Source organism: Triturus cristatus, chromosome 1_1 (assembly GCF_964204655.1).
Source record: "Triturus cristatus chromosome 1_1, aTriCri1.1, whole genome shotgun sequence".
Classification (NCBI taxonomy): Eukaryota; Metazoa; Chordata; class Amphibia; order Caudata; family Salamandridae; genus Triturus; species Triturus cristatus.
The window spans coordinates 397,579,855-397,599,674 of NC_140579.1; the positions used below are offsets into that span (position 1 = coordinate 397,579,855).

Here is a 19,820-nt window from a genome sequence, read left to right on the forward strand (position 1 = left end):
TAGTTTCAACACAGTTTACTCTGGCAGTACGTACTGCTAACCGGGGTCAAATCCACTGGCTGCAAGACCAACGTTTTTGACTTCACGCAGATAGTTATTTGTGTATCAAGTACAGACCTACATGGGTCCCAGCATCCTAAATGTAACCTTTGTTTTGTTTTCTTAATGCAGGTCCTTCAAAGAGTGGATGATAATACACTGGTGACCTATGACGTGGCTTCAGGGGTTGCAGGAGGTGTCGTCTCTCCCAGGCATGTCTCTAAATATACTGCCAGGCTTGCATCTTCTTGTGCACGTATGTCAATACAATGCAGAATGTCTTTGTACCATGGTCTCTCAATGCTGGAGGTGTTTTGACACAAGTCACGTAATAGGTTTCTGTGCCATCTGAGTGGCATGTCTTCAATAATTCCATTCAAGTGGGTTACCAGATTTGCACTGGACAGTCAAGTATTCCCAAAGTATTAATTTACTCCTCATCTGCTACCTTAATTATTGATGAATATACAGATCTCCGGGTTCATCTTCATTGCGTTGAACACGTTGAGTACAGGTCATTATTTGTCTTCTTTACCAGAAGCATCAATGCGGGGCGCAGCGACCTGTCTGTTATCCGCTGTAGAGGGGCATAATCGTTCAAGCGACTTGGTTGAACAGCCAGGTCTTGAGTGCTCGCCAGAAGTCCAGTAAATGGGTGGAGGTCCGGAGCTGCAGAGGGAGGTCCTTCAATGTTTTTGCTGCGAGGTAGGTCGAGCGTCCTCCACTGTTGCTTTGGTGGCTACAGGCAGTGTGGGCGAGTGAGAGGGAGGCAGAGCGTAGTTGTCTGGTAGGGTGGTGGAAGTTCAGGCGAGGGTTGATGTAGGCTTGTCCTTGATTGTACAATCCTTTGTAAACTTGGATCATCAGCTTGAATTGGCATCTCTTCTGCATGGGGAGCCTGTAGAATTTTCTAAGGTGGGGGATGATATGGGTCTATTTGTGGAGGTCAAGGATGAGTCTTGCAGCGGAGTTCTGTATGGTCTGGAGTACCTGCACAAGTAGTTTGGTGTTCCTAACGTAGAGTGCGTTACCATAGTCTAATCAGCTGGTGATTAGGGCCCGAGTGACGGTACGCCTGGTGTTCAGGGGGAGCTATTTGAAGACTTTTCAAAACATGTGAAGTGTGTGAAAGCAGGCGGTAACAACTTTGTTGATCTGGGACTTCATGATCAGTTTGCTCTCCAGGATTATATGGAGGTTTCTGGCGTGGTCGATCGGTTTGGGTGATGGTCCTAGTTCTGAGGGCCACCAGGAGTCATTCCAAGGGTTGGTGTTGCCGAAGATCATCACTTCCATTTTGTCCATCTACAACTGGCGTGATGCTTACAGATTCTGATGTGAGTTCGGAGGCTGGATATCACCGAGATCTGCCACATCCATTTAATGGGTTTTATACTGTTAAACCTAAGCAGGCTGCAAGTTTGTTCCAACTCTGTAAGTCTTGTATTTCTTGACGGTGTCTAGGCTTGCCCAATTGTTTTTGTCTAAGCAGATACGATTCACCAACAATTTGTCATTCGTGCTCACTTGAAGACCGCATTCAAAGATGGCAGTGTCCAATACTGTGTTTAAAATGTCTCCTAAGGCTCACCCCTTCATCGTAATCCAAAATCTCCCTGTTCATTTAGCAGTTGACACAGCAACCATCTCCCTTTTCCCAATTTTAAACGAGGTTGAAATGTGAGAGAATCAAGAAAATACAATGATCCAGAATACTTCTCTTCCCCGAAGGCTAATTATGTCTTCTTTATCCGGTTATAACCTTGAAAACATACTTGTTCAGCATTGACTACATTGAAGAACGGCTTCCTTCTGAGACCATTTGTCTTCTGGACTTCAGCAACCAAGGAATCTACGTTGCAGCAACTAGAGATCAACAGAGACCTGACGGGCAGAGCTGTGAATGGCTGACTACACTCAGGGACGCCTGGCTCAAGACATACACATTAAGGCCTAAGGCATGAAGGTGCTTTTTGATGGCCAGACCTTTATATGCACCTCCGACTGATGAAGTTCTTGAAGTGTGGAATGGCTATTAACTCCTGAATACCAGAGTACATTCGCTGCAAGCTAGCAAAAGTCTGTTGATCAACATTCACACGCGTTTTTATGATCCCAGCAATACAGCCTTCACAAAGCTCTGTACTTAGCCTCCACTGGCACAAACGGCATCGACAACAGACTCCACCCAGCTCTACGGGGCCGCACACTGCCATGGGCGAATTACTCATTGTTTCTGTCCATCCAAAAAATAATCTACTAAAGATAGATCCTTTGTTCCCTTTTTCAGGGAAAACTTATTCTAGATCTCAGACATCCTAGCCATTTCTGAACTGACCCGAAGAGAGATCGCTTCATTCTGTGTGTCTGTCGACTGTTAACTATGCAAGTGGGTGATTCAGAACACCTTTCGTGCAGAGTTTCGTCTTGAGGGTTAAAGCAGTGTTTAAGCGGAGAGCCTGAGCTGGGGTGTCCTCTAGTAGATCCGTTTGCGACAAAGGACAGTCATCAAGCTTTTCCCTTCTCTTGTACGGAAACAGGAGAGAATTCCATACGAGGGTTGTCTTTAACTGAATTATTGGGTGAGGTGAATTCCATTATGCCTTTCTTTATATTCCTTTGGTTCACGAGTATCTTAAAGTCAACGCATCAGACAACTTGGACATGGTCCTCATAGCTTCATTCAGCTGCAACTGGGAGAATCATGTCAGGTTGTACGATTATTGCGGAATTTTTATCTGCATGCTACTCAGTTAGCCCACATAACCACTCACCGTGAAACCGTCCTTAGGACAAATCTATTTCTTGTATTAAACATCAAATAAATCCAGTCTGCAGCTTTAATCATCTTGTACTTTGGAACAAGCAGGTTGGTCTGCCCATTCATTTAAGGTCTTTGCAATCAGAGGTGTATGTCAGGTTACAAAACTATTAAACTTTACATTTTAACCCAATTTTGCACTGTATTATGGCATCAGAAGGCGTTGATGGCTGTCTGGAAAGCTCTCGTGAGATCAGGTCTCATAGGTAGGCTTGCAGGGGTGGAAGAACAGCAGCTGATGAACACTGTGGCAAGTACCCTACAGATGGGCACAGATATTCAAAGACATGGGGAGAGGCCGGATTACGGTTGGGCGTGAGGGGCAGGCGCAAGTCGATGGTTCTTTGGAAAGAGACTACTATGGGGAGGCTTGAGAGTTTAAGAGAAACTGGCTGTTTCACTGAAATGAAATGTTGCAGGTGGTCTCTGTCACTTAGATAGTTTAATTGATGGGGTTCCTCATGGCTCATCTCTGTGCATACCCTGTTTAATCTATATCTTGCCTTCTTTGACATTTTCAAGTGTAGGTGTTGTCCAATGCTACGCTAGTGATAGACACCCTTGTGTGTGCTGTGTTCTTGGACCCCCCCACACCAGATATAGATCATGTGCATTTACTTGCAGGCGTTCAGTCCTCCATAACCGTTACCTTCAACTTAGCAACTCCAAATAGGATGCTTATATTTGCCCACAAAGGCAGACCTCTAGCAGCCATACCAACTCAGAAATATTTGGTATGGACTTGCAGCCTACAAATAGAGCTCAAAAGCTGAGTTTCCCTTACGCCAGAGGTCAGCTCGTTAGCAGCGTACTGCTAGTTTCAGTTTATGAAATGACATGCAATCTTTCTGCTTCTTTCTGGGGGAAGAAACACAGGCTTTAGTTGACTGTGTAGCAATAAATCCCTCTTTGGACTACTGCACTTAACCTCTATTGCACAATACCTAAAACTTTGCCAAGTCCTCCAATTCAGAGCTGTATCTGGCTTGCATACAAAGGTTCGCATAATTTATACAGAAAAGTAAATATCTTTTCACAGTCCTGATTACCCGTCGGTTCTTGGAGTGGATATCCTGTTCAGAATGCAATTGTCTGGGAAGACGCTTCTGCTGGACAGTAAGCTCTTCTCTACACTGATAATCTTCAGGAAAAACTTCAGATTAATCTGTTTGGCTAGACAGTGCTTCCAACCAGCGCCAAGAGACCTAGCAAGTAGTGTCCACATCATAAGTGCAGTCATTTAGCTTCGCCCTCTACTTTGTTGAACTAATTGATTTCCTGCACCCTGCTCTGGTCATTTAGTCTATGCTGCTTTTCCTTATTTAGGGATTTTGTGAATGTTCGCCGGATCGAGAGACGAAAGGATCGCTATATTTCCTCAGGGATCTCTGTCTCTCATGCAGCCAGGCCTCCACATCCCAAATACGTGCGGTAAGCATTTTTCTCAATCTTGTGGGTGGGATATTTCTTCAGAATTTGAAGTGTGTGTGGGCACATGCAAGTGTACACACAACCACTGGATGTCTTCATGTAGCTTCTTACCATTGTGCATGTTCATTTATGTCCTCTTTCTGTCAGTGGAGAAAACGGTCCTGGTGCTTTTGTGGTCTTGAAGTCTTCCCGGAATCCAACAGTGTGTACAATCATCTGGGTCCTCAACACTGACCTCAAGGTAATTTGGATAGTTCATGCCCTTCATTAACCTCCTACACCGTCGGGTGTCACCCCTGCTCTGGCTTTTACTCTTTCCCCCTCACCCAGAATTGGGATCCTGCTTCTGCAGCCGCCACTCTCCTCCATACTCTTCTTCCGCCTTCATTCCCCTCGCATGTCCCCCACCATCTCTATTCGACTGTCTGTTCAGGCATCCATCACCACTACCTTCTCCAGCCTCAAACCTTCTCTCAGCCTCTACCTGGGACTACATCTTTCATCATTCTCTGCCAACCTGCAGTCTACATGTTCTGCCTCCACTCCCCTGGCCCCATCCACTTTCACCCTTCTCCATCCTCCACTGATCTCCTGCATATTCTATGGCCAGGTGTCCACTTTGCTCATGCTCCTCCTTCATCCCCCACTTTGTTCTGCACCCCACTACAATATTATTGCTGTTATCTGGCACTGCTCATGACGCATCCACCCTGTACATCAATGCAGCTTGCCTCCCTCCTTGTCTCAATGCTGAATGTTATTTTTCAACTAGACAAACTCACAAATGAATGGAGGCCTTGGTAAAGCCAATGGGGATGTACAGAACTCCCAAGTGAATGGAGGCCTTGGTGAAGCCAATGGAGTTGTACACCTTGAATAGATGTAGCACACCTAAAAAAAGCAAAAGAACAGTACTGTCGAGACAGAAAAGGTGTTGCTATCATTATGGATATATGGGTTTTAGGTCTTGCCTAGCGTAGCTGCGCACATGCGCAGCTCGCTCGGCGAGATTTATTGCTAATGAGTACTTTCAGAGAAGGGGTTTAAGCCCCGCCCCTTATTTCCATTGGCTGGCGTCACCGTTTATGGTAAACTGTGGCCTGCCATTGGAAATTAGGGTTTTTGGTGGACCCCCTTTGGCCTCCGAGCGGACTCGGTGGCCTGCTTTGCGTTTGTCGCAAAGCAGTTTCTTATCTATATGGGGCCATGTGTTAGAAACACATGGCCCCATAAAGATAAGAGATCAACGCTTGTTTTTTCTGTACACTATGTTGTGAAGTCTTTGGGCACTCTAGAAGTGTTTTGTTGTAGTGTAAAGCAGAAGGCACCGCTCTGTCAGTTCATCAATAATCGCCCCCCCCCCCCCCCTTGCTTCTTCAGAAACCAACCTGGGACTGGGATGAAACCGACGAGATGAAATGTACGTTTCTTCGTTTGTAGCGCTGAAAAGGAAAGGTTTGCTTTGCGAAAGTCGAGTGGCGCCGTGCATTTCTGCCATGTCGGTGTTGCGGAGGTATTCGGGGTTAGATGCGATGCCTCTGTTAAACCCCTCTTAAGCGGGCTCTGCTTTGTGGCTTGGAAGTGTACATATAAAACCCATTCTGGAGGGAAGAATGCACACTGCTGCGCGGTGGGTCTTTGGCCGATTCATCCAATCAAACTTAAGGTTTTATGCAAGGTGGCATTTCTATTGATTATTTTAGGGAAAACCCGGCCCTTTGAAATCTTACTTAGGCCGGTGCAGAAGTCAGATCTGATCTTCTGTGTTGGTGGTGGTACTGTGAGTGGGGGCGCCCATGCTAATGACCCACCTGAAACATATCTGCACTTGAAACTTTCTAGCGATACCTCCCCTCCACCTCAAAGTTACGGACACGCATGTTTTCAAAGGACGCCACTAAAATAGCAGCGGGGAAATATATACATACATTTCAACACTGTGATCTAGAAAAGCCGATTTTGAAAAGGGGGTATAGCAGTAAAATACACAATTAAGTAACCTGTTTGTCTCCGCCACAAAAATGTAATGTGATACGTGCATTGAACATAGTCAGCTTGCCTTTATAAAAGTCATGTTTGAAACTTGTACATTATTTTCTGTGGAAAATAAAACCGGGCATTTAACGGGCACTTTATTGTACCCAACGAAGCTTTCATTATCGAAGCCTGTGTTGTCGAAGGTATTTTAAAGGCACAAGTTCCACGGAGACAGACTGAGATGTGTCTGTCTGTCTGTCATTCATCCATCCATCCATCCAAACATCCATCCATCCATCCTCGTTACTAGTCGATCTCAACACCGGGCAGAGTCAATTGTCAAATTAGTTAATAAGTAATGATGCTATTCTCTTTAACAATGAATTCCACAAAGGTACTCACTCCCCTGTACAATTCTGAGTAATTTGGAGGGTTTAAGTTTGCGGCCAAGTGCCGGGCTCCACTGCGCCCGCAAAACCAACTTGAAACGGAACATAAGAAGGCGTCATAGTGAAACACTTGACAGGAGCCGAGGGGCTCACAGTGCAAAACTTGTGCTATACATAGAGAAGGTCTGTTTATACAGTGTGTATAGGTATGTGCACGCGATATCTGATAAGTGTGAGTATGTGCAGATGGTCACACGGGTGCGCACGCTAGGGATTTGTAGAATATACAACTAGAAGCAGACATTACAAAGTACAGTGTGTCATGCCACAGCAACGTTTTTATAGCGAGAGCTACTGCTAAGGACACAATTAGAGTAAAACTTCAAGGAATACAGAAAGGATGGACGAAATCTACTCATTTGTTCAAGATTTTACTTTTACAATTGTAACAAACATTACCAACATTTGACTTAATTAACATTTTTGCCAATCAATTCTTGTAGACTTCTCGAGCAACGCTGGTGAATCTAGACAGTGCTTGGAAGCTATTTCTAAAAACAAATGTATCTGTTTATGTGAAACAAAAATCTTATTTCCACGAGGACATTTCTAGTTTAATGAATAAAAACCTTCTGTTAGTCTTTTCTCGTCGGATAAACTAAAAAGGACCGGGTTCGTGGAATAAACCAGGTAGTGTCATGCTCCTGTGTCCAAACAAAGCCCAACAACATAAAACAACCTAGTTCACGACCACTTGTTCCTTACACCAGGTCAAAGGCTGAAAACTGCAAAAGGGACCGTGCAGGCCGCCATTTTGTTTGGAATCGTTTAAATGGAAAGGTTAAAGTGGGAAACCAGAAACAAAAGATCAAATCAGTCCTAATTCCTGCATTACAGTGATACCTGACGTATGAGAAACAATCTACCCCGAGAGCTCTTCGTCAAAACGAGAAGTCTGGAGATTCGGACTAGGCTCAAGGGCAGTTCATAATGTGGATAATAAACTGGAATGTATGGGTTCTTTGCATTTTATTTCTATCCAGCACAATCAACTTCTTACACGACGACATCCTGTTAAATAACTGCACAGGTTGTGCAAAATTTAAATGTTTTCACACGGAGAGGGGAGACATGACTTACCCCCTTGGTAATGCACATTTGCATACAGTCTCCTCGTGGGATTGGACATGCATGTGTTTTATGTCACAGATTAACACACCCAAGGTCATCGCTTGATGAAAGCAGCAAGATTTCATCCCAAACCGGTGACATTGGAGGTAGAGACATCACAGGAATAAATGGCGCGCTTTGAGGGTGCCTTTTTGGAGCTGCTTAATCGCCGATTCCAATTCCAAGGTGGAAATAGACCCCAGCCAGGTGCATCGAAATACATAACGGAACGAGGACCCGTTCTGCCGCCTCGTGGCTTTTACGCCTTGATTATTAGTTCCGATATCTTGAGCGGGAGCGCTTCGCCGAGTTCAGAGAGCTCGCATTCGGTGCATAAACCCCGAAGTGAGCCTTCTTACCTCGGCCTCAAAGTCACCATTCCCCATAGTACGGGCCACGCAGCCCCTACGCCGGCCGGGCCCCGCGCTCTCGGAGGCCAGGAGGCCAGGAGCCGAGGGGCCTTAAAGCAGGGCTGAGAAGAGACAGGCACCTGACTAACCCGTCCAGAATACTTTGAGAGAATGGCCATATATAAATCTGTTGCACCGGAAATACAATAAAACCTAGCCTTGTTGGTGAATTTCGGCCTCTGTAAATCAGATCGCGCAATGCGTAAATCAGATCGCGCAATGCACCAGCAGCAGCGGAAACACAGGGCCCGAGACATGGTCCGATGAGCTATGAATCAAAGCACAGACCGTGCCCGAGTCAACAACTCATTTTCAAACACTCAAAGTTCGAGAGGGGACAAGCCTTACTTTCCCTAAACATGCAAGACCGCTCTAGCTTACACCCTCCAACCTCAACTTTTAACTGAAACCTAACACACAGGACTGGAGATTCACGCAAAGAAAGAAACAATTGTACTCAACATCCCTAAATTCATTTCAGCTGCCCAAGGGATGTGGTCCGTCGGCTAGACTGCCAACTTTGGTGCTGGAAACCATGATTTGAGCCTCGTCGTGTCCACATCCTGTGATTCTGGGCAAATCACTTAATCTCTCCGTGCCTTAATGTGTAATGTAAATATGGTGCTTGTGTAAAGCGCTCCAATACCTTTGGGTCGAGTTTGCGCTACATAAATATGCAACAAAAAAAAAAAAACGCCTCAGCGATGACGTGCACTGGGTCTAAAGTACCAGTATCCACATATCACACGGTTGTACACGGCTGTGTGCATCACTTTTCAGATGTTCTACACGTAGTCTGTTTATTCATGTCTCTCACACACACACACACACACACACACACACACACACACACACACACACACACACACACACACACACACACACACACACACACACACACACACACACACACACACACACACACACACACACACACACACACACACACACACACACACACACACACACACACACACACACACACACACACACACACACACACACACACACACACACACACACCCCCCCCCCCCCCCCTTCAAGCTCAGGACCAGCATCATCTGCACGGAAACGTCCGACAGTTACACAGCGTCACACAGGGGCTGTACACTCTACTGGCCGCTGAGAATGTCAGTTCGGTTTCACAGTGCGGTTCTTTCGGTCTTGTTAGCTAATAACTGCACACGTGGAGCGCAGTTTATTATGAGTGCAGCTCACCGCATCAGGGTCAGATCTGGAGTGGGTGTTGCAGTCAGGACTCCGCTTCCCAGAGCACGCCTAGCATTGTTTGCCTGTCCCCTGCCAATGAATGCACACTTTCTTTTTAGGTCTCGCGTGGCTTTGCAGCGCAAAGCGCTGCTAGCCTCGGCGAGATTTATTGTGAATGAGGATTTTCAGAAAAGGGCTTTAAGCCCTGCCCCTCATTTCCATTGGCTGGCGTCACCGCTTATGCTAAACGGTGGCCTGCCATTGAGGGTTTTTGGTTGACGCCCTTTCGCCTCTGAGCCGGACTCGGTCGCCTGCTTTTAAACTGTCGCAAAGCACTTTCTTATCTTTATGGGGCTATTTGTTTCTAATTAGAAACACATGGCCCCATAAAGACAAGAGATCCCCATGCTCCGGCTGCAGCGCGGTCCTCTTTCATTTTTGGGACCCCGCTTGTTACTTGTGTAATGGCGATAGCATGTTTTATTGGCTGGCTGGCTTGCCTTAGAGACTAAACACGCGCTTATTGGTTGGGAAAATACTTTACAGTACCTCATTGGCTCTATGAGCTCGGTAAGTACACGTGCCCCCGTGGCGCTGTCTTGAGCTGCTGCACGTCTCGCCGTCTGTCAGTAGGCGACTCTAGTAACGATAGCACAGATATGATTTTTATATGGGAGTGTAACTCTACTCCATTTCAATGAGCCTGTGCCCCTGGCAGGCGGAAGTTTGCCCGGTTGCACAGGATTGGTGGTAGCATGTCAACTATTTCCCTAAGGCGGGCTGAAGTCTGAGCATCGACTCCGCCCCGCAGCAGGTTCCTTGGTGCGTTCTGCTGGGAAGAGCCACCCCGTCTGTACTTGGGTTACGAGTGCGTCACTTCGTGCGGGGCCCCTTCTGACTATCCCTCCCTCCTGCTGCTCCGGAGCACCGCGGCTTTCAGCCCGGGCCTAGGCCCCACCCTGTGCCACGGTTGCAGAGAATCCCTTCTTTGCGCAGGGCTCAGACTGATCTCCGCGGTTCCTGCTTGGATGACAAATCTGGCTCGCCTGCAACTCTCACCTCGGGCCTGCACCTCTGCCTGGGGTCCATAAGATTGAGGTGAGTGCTGTTCTACCAGCAGAGGGCCACTGTAGTTGCCCATCGCTTCACAAAAGCAGGGCATCCACTGCTTGCTGTTCCTGTTGTGCTCCCTAGTTGTGCACCCACCTCCACCTGTCTACTTCGCCCGGCTGCTCTTGTACTTTCTTCCCACCAATTCTTTGGTTCTGTGTTTTTGTTTTGCTGTTGCCCTTTGACAGATGATCTGCTCCGCAGGGGTTGGAATTGGACTGCCTCTTGTCCTACTGCTTCTGTGTGCTAGCTTCCCACTGATTTCTGTGCCTCCTGTGGTAGGGCTATGCGGATGCTAAGGTCCTCACACACTGCCCTGGTGTGTTGCCGAGATGCTAAAGACTTTGTGCACACTGCTCTGCAGTGGTGGTGCTGGGCTTTATTAGTGCTCATGGAGGCTAATCTGGTCTGGGTCTCTACATCAACCCATCCCTGGAGGAGGGAAAATGGGTTGGACTTTAGACTGTTCCAGACCCACCTTTCATCTGAGGTAAGAGCATGTGGACTCGCTCTGCCCCCACTACTCCGCGGGGTGGTTCTGGGCTCCACACCCACCATGGTGTGGGCATGTTATTGAACTCTAATCTGCACTCTACACAGCCAAGAATGGGTCAAGGCTAGCTATTAGGTAGTTTCCGATTAAACTCCTCGACTGCCTTATTAAAATGTGTGTGTAGCCAGGTCGCTCTCATGACGCGTATATATCATGCGCACGAGCCACAAATGTCAATGGACATGTCTTGCTAATGTTTGCGCAGTCAAAGGGTTTATGCTTATTCAGTGGACTGGGGGTCATGAGTGGTGCATCGTTTAATACAGCCCATTGACGAATACACTGATAAAGATGGGGCATTGACACCCATGCTTTTGAAAATGGTTTCATTTGTGAACGCTCTCATGCTTTCTCCAACTAAAATGTATATCTTGAAAAAAAAAAACTTAAGTAAATACTTCTATGTCGGGGGAGTTTATATTGTGGGCATTACCGACCCATATTTCCTAGGTCTGTGTTTTTTCATTAAATAAAGCTTAAGTTCCAATTGCAGCATTTAAAGCACTAATATACTTATGGCAGACCTTGAAGCCCCCCCCCCCCCCCCTTTACATATTGTAAACGGCGTGCACAGAATTTTAAACACTTGCTTTTTGCTACACAATTAAAAGCTCTGTTATTCAAATACTGTCAGGTATTTTGGGCAATCAGTGTCAGCCGAATGATCTGTTCACCTGTCCTAAACGAGTATTAAAAATGCAATAGGTCTCGCCTTTTATTAAGTTAAAGCCATTTGCTTTGCTATGTAATACCATTAGCAAAGCAAATGGCTTTAACTTAATCAAAGGCGAGACCTGTTGCATTTTCAATGCTTGTTTTTTATGTAGCCTGGCAGTTATGTACAGCATTTCTTCTCAAAATGCTATCCTAAAGTCTTCAAACAAATAAAAATAGGTTGTTTGGCTTGCCCAACTGCATACCCATCTGAATGTTCATATTGCTCCCTCTGCTTTGTTCCAGTCCGTTTTGCTGTGTTTGTCCCCGCTGTATGCTTTAGCAAATGTGTTTGTGGCCCCATAGCTGCCTACAGTAATAGCTGTTGTGACTGTATTTGAGTCTGGTCATTTCTCTACTGCTGGTCAACATATTTAATTCTCTTATAGGGCCGCCTGCCCAAATATCTTATCAGTCAAAGCCTTGCAGCGACCATGTTCGAGTTCATCTTTCACCTTCGCAAGCGTGTCTTGGAGGTTACCAACAATGGTGTGCCTTAATGACTGTTCTAGACGAGAGACCTTCCGTTCCTGTATCCCCTGCATCCATACCTTGCTGCTCGTCTTCCTTCATCAGTCTCCTACCTGCTCAAGGATTCTTGTCGGGACTCCTCTGTGGTGCTCTGGAAGAGCTTGACAGTACATCCAGAAAGCAGCTACTATTGCGAAAATGACCAGGATTCAGAGTGCTTGAACTGGTGATAGGTGCAGTCCTTGCAGCTTTTAGGATGTGACAAACATTTAGGAGCAGACATGAAGCTTTCTGGCATTCCTGGGGACCGAAGTCTCAACGCATTTAATGCCTGGTGCATGAGTTCCTAACGTTTTCCTTTGAAAGATACTAACTGTGCACCTCTGAAAGAGCCTTTGCATTCTTCAAAGTGTCCGTCTCAGTCTACACCTCTCCGTCCACAGGGTGCCATACACTACCATGTGTAGTTCCTCTGCTGCTCTTACGCTTGAGACCCTCCATCCAAAGCCTGCGGTTCAGTACGTATGAAGGGGCTCTTCCTTCTAGCCTTGACTTTTGGTGTTTCAGGATTGGCTGATTGTTTCTTAGGGTTTTTGTTTGTATCAGGGTATGCTTGCCTTGGTTTTGAGACTAACCCCACTTGCTCATAAGAGTGTAGACCTAAGGGGCTGTGATGATGCTCTGATTAACACAGGGTCTACACCAGGTTGTTCCTTTACATGCAGCAGTTGAGAGGTCTTGGAGGTTTGTTCCAGGGCTGCAATAATCTGAACAAAATCTTCTGTTGTGGCAGGACCATGTAATCTATCCCTTATATGATTGTACTGAAATGGCCACTCCCTTGCTAGTACTGCAATTATCGTGGAGGCTTCTTACAGGTACAGAACAATACCCAGGATTATAAACAATTTGAATTGTGGTGAACAGTCAGTACGGCTATTGAGCATGTAAACGTGATCATTCAGTCACCATTGAGCCAGATCTGTTAAATCAGAAAAAGGTGACCAGTTATGATGATCATTGGCTGCAGACTGTCATCGAATGGCTCTGGGGTGCAGAGTTCAGGCTGGGTGGATCTCTGGCCACAGACCAGTCACCCCATCAGTGGCTCCCCACCTTCATGAGAAACTGTCCTAGCATCCTGGATGAAAGGACCAGTAAGTGCAATGGCAACTCAGTTTTGCAAAGACCTGTTTTGACTCATTTATTGGTATGGAATGCCTTTTGTTGGTTTAAAATCACACACACTTGCCAGTGTGTGTTGCCCTTCTTTCTGCCCGGCTACCTTTTGTGTTTATTTTCTCTCACTCTGCATACCTTCCCAAAGTGGCTGCAACTGACAGTGCCGGTGCTGTTCCTTTTTCCATCATGCACCCTAGTGTGTGGGAGGCGGGCCAAAGCGAGGTCTTCTGCCATTTGTTAGGATCACCATGTTCCTCTACTTGTAGGGAGACCTCCAGTGAAGGTCCACTCGGCGAGTGGCTTTAGCGCTTGAACTGCATTTGTCTATTATCACTGTTTTCTGTTCATGTGGTTCTGTGACTGATCATCGCAGCCGCTGCTAATGGACTTTGTGGGCCTTAAAATAAATTTATGATATACAAGAGAGGCGGGGGAGAAGGAGGGCATGTTGAACAAGGCTTTTCTGTCTCTAGAAGGGGTAGGGTGTTGATACCGGGTTGAGAATGTCTTACCCAAAGCCACAGTACTAACCACCTTCAACCTTAGTCACAAATTGGAAGAGGGTGAAGGGGATCACTTCATTAAGCCTGGATTGTTTTCTTTTAATTTGTGATTTATGATCCCAGCGGCCCCTTAGGTTTCTGTCCTACTGGGGTCATGAGATGTGGAATGCAAGGCATAGGTGCCGCAACCATCTTTTCTCTGTTTTTGATTATGTATGATGTCTTATCCTCTTATGTGAATTGGAGCATCCTTGAGGGCTCCAAGAATATTGATGGAAGCAAGGTTTATTTTACTGTGCTGTGCCCCAGACCATCCTGCAGATGATGATTGAGAGACAGCAGGCACAGCGTTCTTTTAACGAGGTTCACAGGACTGCGCTTTTGGGGTTTGACTGACTGTTTCAATCTGAATCAATGTACTCACAGAAACCTGTGGGAGCTTTGTTTGGTCACCCAAGTTTACATGCTTAATGTTGTCAACAATCGCACCCGGATTTAACATATCACCTTTGACATTGTTTTAACTTAAACCTTTCAATTTTTTAACACATATTTGGATTGACCGGACTTTTTGGGGATTCAAATGTCTTTTACTTTGATATTTTTGCACGTTTATGTTTGCACTCATTTACCATCCAGCTCTTGACGCCATCCTTTGGATTTCGTTAAAAATCCTTTGATCATTGATAATTCATCATCTTCCTTTGAAACTTTGTGCCCATATCGAAGAAATATTAAAAAACCTTTACAAAAGTGAGAATTTTGCGTGTGTTTTTTTAATACTAACTCAGAGCACACCTGTGCCCATTCAGTCTGCTTATTTTCCTACTGTACTGCAGGCTCTCCTTGTTCTCAGTTTACACCTCTCTTCCCCCACTGTGTCATTCATGTCTTGGTGCTATCTTCTTCCCTACACCTGAACGGAGGCAGATGGATCCTGCCAAAGAATCTCTTAGATGTGCCGGTGATCCTCCAAAGCTGGGATCGGCCTGTCTTGTAACAGAACCACTGGTTATAAAGTGTTAAAATGAAAACATAACACGACTGACAGCTTTAAAATCCAACTAGTCTTTAATGCTAAATAGAAAGCATCCAATCAAAACAGCAAGGACAGTTGTCCTTTTAAACCTACCAAGGTTCTCCCTAGAAAATGATCAGTTCTAGCACAGAGCTAAAAAACATGTCCAATTGATCTAGTATATATCCAATGTCTCTGCCTACAAGTCAAAACAATAAGATCACTTGACAGAAACTTGTTCTGATAGTGCTGGTGTTAGGATCTTCCCCTCAAGGAAGTACAGGGCAGCCTTGAAGGGAAGAATGCTGGAAAATGTACAACATGTAACATTAGAGCTCCTCAGCCTGCTGAGGCCTGCAATCGCTATAATGGGAAGAGTCCAGCAAATAGGACATCATGTTTATGCTTGATTTACAGTTCATACATTTGTGATGACATATATGGTTCTCTTCTTCTCATTTATAAAGAGTAGGTAAACCAAATACAAACCAATATTAAGTTTGTTTCACAAGAACACATGTACAGATATGTAGATGTATTGCTATGTATACCCTTTAGTAGGGTGAGACCTTCCAAAGGGCAAACTTGTGCAAATGATCCTCCTCCTAGATTTACCACCATGTCTACTGCCTGTAAATGTATATTGCTGCTAGGTTTCTTTGTGTAGAACTTAGGTGGAAGACGCGTCATTGGTGCTCCCAGCAAGCACCTTTCTTTGTAATTCTACTAGTGACATGTATGTGTTTCCAACCCAGTGGCATTCTGTACAAAGGATAGCTTACACTGTGCATTTGTGGAAGAAAGACCACTTCTCAAATTGGGAGGACATGATCATTGATAATCCGGTCTTTGCCTTGGGTGTAATAATGTTCCTTTTCTTGCCCTCCCAACAATTCTGGCACCTACGCCAAGATGCGCAGTAGAGTAGCGGATTGTGTTTTGAATTTGCACTGCACTATATCTAAAGTACTCGTAGCCTTCCTCCACAACGGTCAGCTAGATGCAGAACATTGTTATTGAATCCTTTCGTTTGTACCATATTTGAAATCTCCACCTCAGTTTAAAGCTTGTCAGGCGTGATTGTACCGGATATTATTAGTAAATAGGAAAAACTGAAAACTTACAAAAGACCATGCAGTCCAACCTGAAAATCGCCAATTGACACCTTAACTACCGACAGTAGATCAGTGGCCAGAAAACAGCTCTGCCTACCCTCAGTTAATTTAGCTGGATTTGTCTAGGTAATGGTGATAGTAATGAATATGTGATTGTTCCACTGTATGTGCTTCAGCCGAGTGTTCCAGGGACTAAACACCCTACCAAAACATACTCTTTTGGCCCCGACTTGCTAACTTGACCACATTTCTTCACAAAAAGAGCTGGCATGGGTAATTTCCACTTATGTCTTAATTTTGGGGGTATGAATAATAATAGTAATATTAGTTATTACAAAACTTTTAATTGTAGTCTTCAAATTCCAGAACTTTCTATTACGATGCTCTCAAGTTTCTAAAAGCGGAGACACTAGTAGCCAAGAAAACTCCCAACACAAAAGTGTACATTGTTTTCATCAGTATTGAAGATCATCATTTACTGTCATTAATTGTAAGATTAGATATTCATGGCAGCTAGGTTCCCTAAACAAGATCAACTGGGAGCCTATAATCTTGTAAGATTTGAGGGCAGAAATGAGTAAAAGGCTAGGTTTAAGATCCGGTTGGGTCAGTTTGCGTATAAGATGGGCAATCTGCCAATTAAGTGCACTAGCAACATTTCGGTGTTTATGCAAAGTCAGTGTTCAGGAACTGGCTGTGTGGGTTTGGATTATTTATTTGGATGCCATTCTGATCTACTGAAAGGGAGTGTAGAAACCTAAACAGCTTATCTATGAAGTGATTCAAAACCAGCGACAATGGGATCTATGCGGCATATTTGCATTTGCGTTTTATGTAGAACATCATAAATCCGGATGCTTTTTAGGTCTCGGCTAGCGAAGGCTGCGCTTGCGCAGTCTCGCTCGCGAGATATGACTTGGAGAAGAGGGGCTTGAACCCGCCCCTCTTCTCCCCTCTTCTCCATTGCCTGGCCTCTTGAATGCTGGCCAGCCATTGGAGAAGAGGTCCGTCACTCCGAACAGGCCCCGTCCTTTTCGGATTCGGGGGCGTGTTTTTTGCAACTTTTCTAATTATCTCCTCCAGCCAATGGCAAGAGGAGAGAAAAGCAAAACACGCCCCCGAATCAGGAAACGCCGCTGCCTTTCTCCGAGGCATTTCTGCTTCGCCTCGGAGAAAGGCGGTGGGGTGTGCTTGTTTTACTTCCATTCGGAGCGTTTATAATTTTCAGTGCGGTCCGCTTCTGCCGCACATGTTTATTAAATTAATTACTGTTCCTTTTCGGCTCGGTCGGCTTCGGCCATGCTTGTTTATAATTTTGAACACCCCTGGGAGGGGAGAGTTCGATGGACGGGCTCTGACGGAGCAAGGAGACCGTGAGCTTTCCAAGTCATAAAAGGTAAGCGCCCTGCACTGAAACACATGCTCCCAAGTTTCCGACAACGATTCCTGCAGCAGCTAACGTCTGGACACCTGGGGGAGGGGCCGCAGAGCCGTGGACTGCGAGAATCGAGCTCTTTATGGGTAACGTTTGGATATTTTAACTCTAGAATGACGTGCCCTCGGTGACGCACTTGTAGGGCGCTTGGGAAGCTGTGAGTCCGAAGGGTACGCATGGTTCCGCGGGAGGGTGCGTCCTACTGGGATACCCCGCCTCCTCTCCACATTTGCCTGTTCAAAACTATCACACCTGGGCCGTTTGGTGCATATTCAAAGCCGGGCTCTGTGTAAGGGATCCATGGGGAAGAGCAAAGGGCGGGGGCTGCATGCAGGGTTACATGGGGGCCTTTCTGCTCTTCCGGCCCCCAAGCATCACTCGCACACCCTCGTCTCCACCTTGTACACTGGATTAACACCTCCCTCCGACTGGAGAGCTGTGCTTCAGGCAGACACACTTTCCACTTGCACATATCACACAGCAGAGCTAGCCCTCTGACAACACGTCACACAGTGCGAGGTCCGGACCAGCAGTGTTGTCATGTTACCTTTCACAAATCTTACATTCTCGCGCATCACCACAGATATCCCACCAGGAGGCACATATCACGCAGTTGGAGCTATCCCCATCATGCAATCTTAGGTCTAGGGGAGCAGACCCATCATGATAGGTGTAACACATTTTATAGTCTCACGCCTCAGACAGCAAAGATATCCCCCAGGGAGGCACACATCACACATTCTTATTCACAGCAGAGCTATCCCTCTGACACGTCACACAGTGTGAGGTGCAGGCAGCAGAGCTGTCACCATAGCTTTCACAAATCAGACAACGGGACATTCCACTGGCACATATCACGCAGTCTTCACAGCAGAGCTATTTTTCGGACTGACACACTTTTAGGGTCTCTATACTCCGAGAGAGATAGACTTCGCTTGACCATCACGAAGGCTCAAACCTCAAAAAAGAGCTACCTTGAACAGTACATAGTTATTAGATGCCTCGGAAGCTGAGCTATCTGATAGGTAGGTAATACACATCTCGCGTGCCAGACAGCAGAGCTACCCCTTACAGTACGTATCTTATGAGCTCTCACTTCTAACAGCCGAGTAGCCTACAACCTGACGGCACGGGTCTTGGTGGCACAATGGGAGAGGTGTGTTGGTGCAGCGCGTGCGCTCTTTAAACAGCAGAGCTATCTCTCATGTACGCAGATTACACCGACCGTACAGCCAGCACTCCGGCTACATGTCTTACAGCCTCCCTCCACGATGCTCTGTGTTTTTAAGGCGGGGGCGCAGTTTTGGGATTGAATGTCTGCGCATCACTTGGAGGGGTCATTAGAGGTCAAACTGTTCTCTTTGGCAAAGGTTTCACCTTTATGTTTTTTCCTTTTTAATTGTATTCAATCAATCAACGTTAATTGTTTGGTTAATTAATTAAAACCATAACAAGGTTACTAAAGAACACACCAAGAAATCTGTAAACGCACTTCAGACCTCAACCAAGACATACACACTCGATTCTCCCTCTCACATTACTTCCTCACCACCCCCACCCCACACACTGTGGCCAAGTGTTTAATTGCTGCATTGCTTACCTTCAGATATACCCGCCCCTTACCCATACTTTCACCATCCTAGTCATCAATTAAATTGTTAATGTTGGGTTTTGTTTCAGACAAATCTGTAAAAAATCCTTACTGTTGCATGAGAGGCCAGTATTGGTGTACAGTGTGAGAAGCAGATACTGATGTATGAGGGCCAGTATTGGTGCGCAGTGCGAAAAGCTGACAATGGGTTTGCATGAGGGGCCCTATGGTGCACAGTGCGAGAAGCTGCTACTGTTCGAGAGTGTGAGAAGTCACCGGTGGGCAGTGAGAGTGGCACTGGTGAGCAGTGTGAGAAGCTGCCATTGACAGCTTAAGGAAAAGGTGGACAGTGAGTGTCTGGGGCTAGTGTGCGGTGTGAGAAGCTAGCACAAGTGAGTAGTGTGAGGAACCAGCACTGATGGGCACTGTGGGAACTAACAGTCGTGGGTTTTATAGTGCGTCTGCATTGGTTGGTAGAATGAAACGCTGTCCCTGGTGTACGGTGCAAGCAGCTGTCATTAATGAACAATGTGAAAAGCTAACACTGGTGATTGGTGTGAGGAGCTATCATTAGTTGGTAGTGAGAAGCTGGCACTGGTAGAGAGTGAGATGTTGTCACAAGCGGCTTTGTGAGAAGATTGTACATTGTGTTACACAGAATGACCTTAAACCAGCGAGGTTT

The 19,820-nt window shown here is 45.9% G+C and overlaps 1 protein-coding gene across 10 annotated transcripts in view; it reads left to right on the forward strand.

Moving 5' to 3' along the window:
• Window positions 1–14,732, forward strand: part of LOC146870300 (stAR-related lipid transfer protein 3-like) — a 545,134-nt gene extending 530,402 nt beyond the window's left edge. For all 10 annotated transcript variants that reach the window (XM_085636658.1, XM_085636662.1, XM_085636648.1 and 7 more), the window contains 4 exons: window positions 172–251; window positions 4,187–4,291; window positions 4,439–4,532; window positions 12,213–14,732. In XM_085636658.1, the coding sequence (XP_085492784.1) occupies window positions 172–251; window positions 4,187–4,291; window positions 4,439–4,532; window positions 12,213–12,323 (390 nt within the window). In that variant the 3' untranslated portion in view covers window positions 12,324–14,732. The remainder of the gene's footprint in view (window positions 1–171; window positions 252–4,186; window positions 4,292–4,438; window positions 4,533–12,212) is intronic.
• Window positions 14,733–19,820: the final 5,088 nt, after the last annotated feature.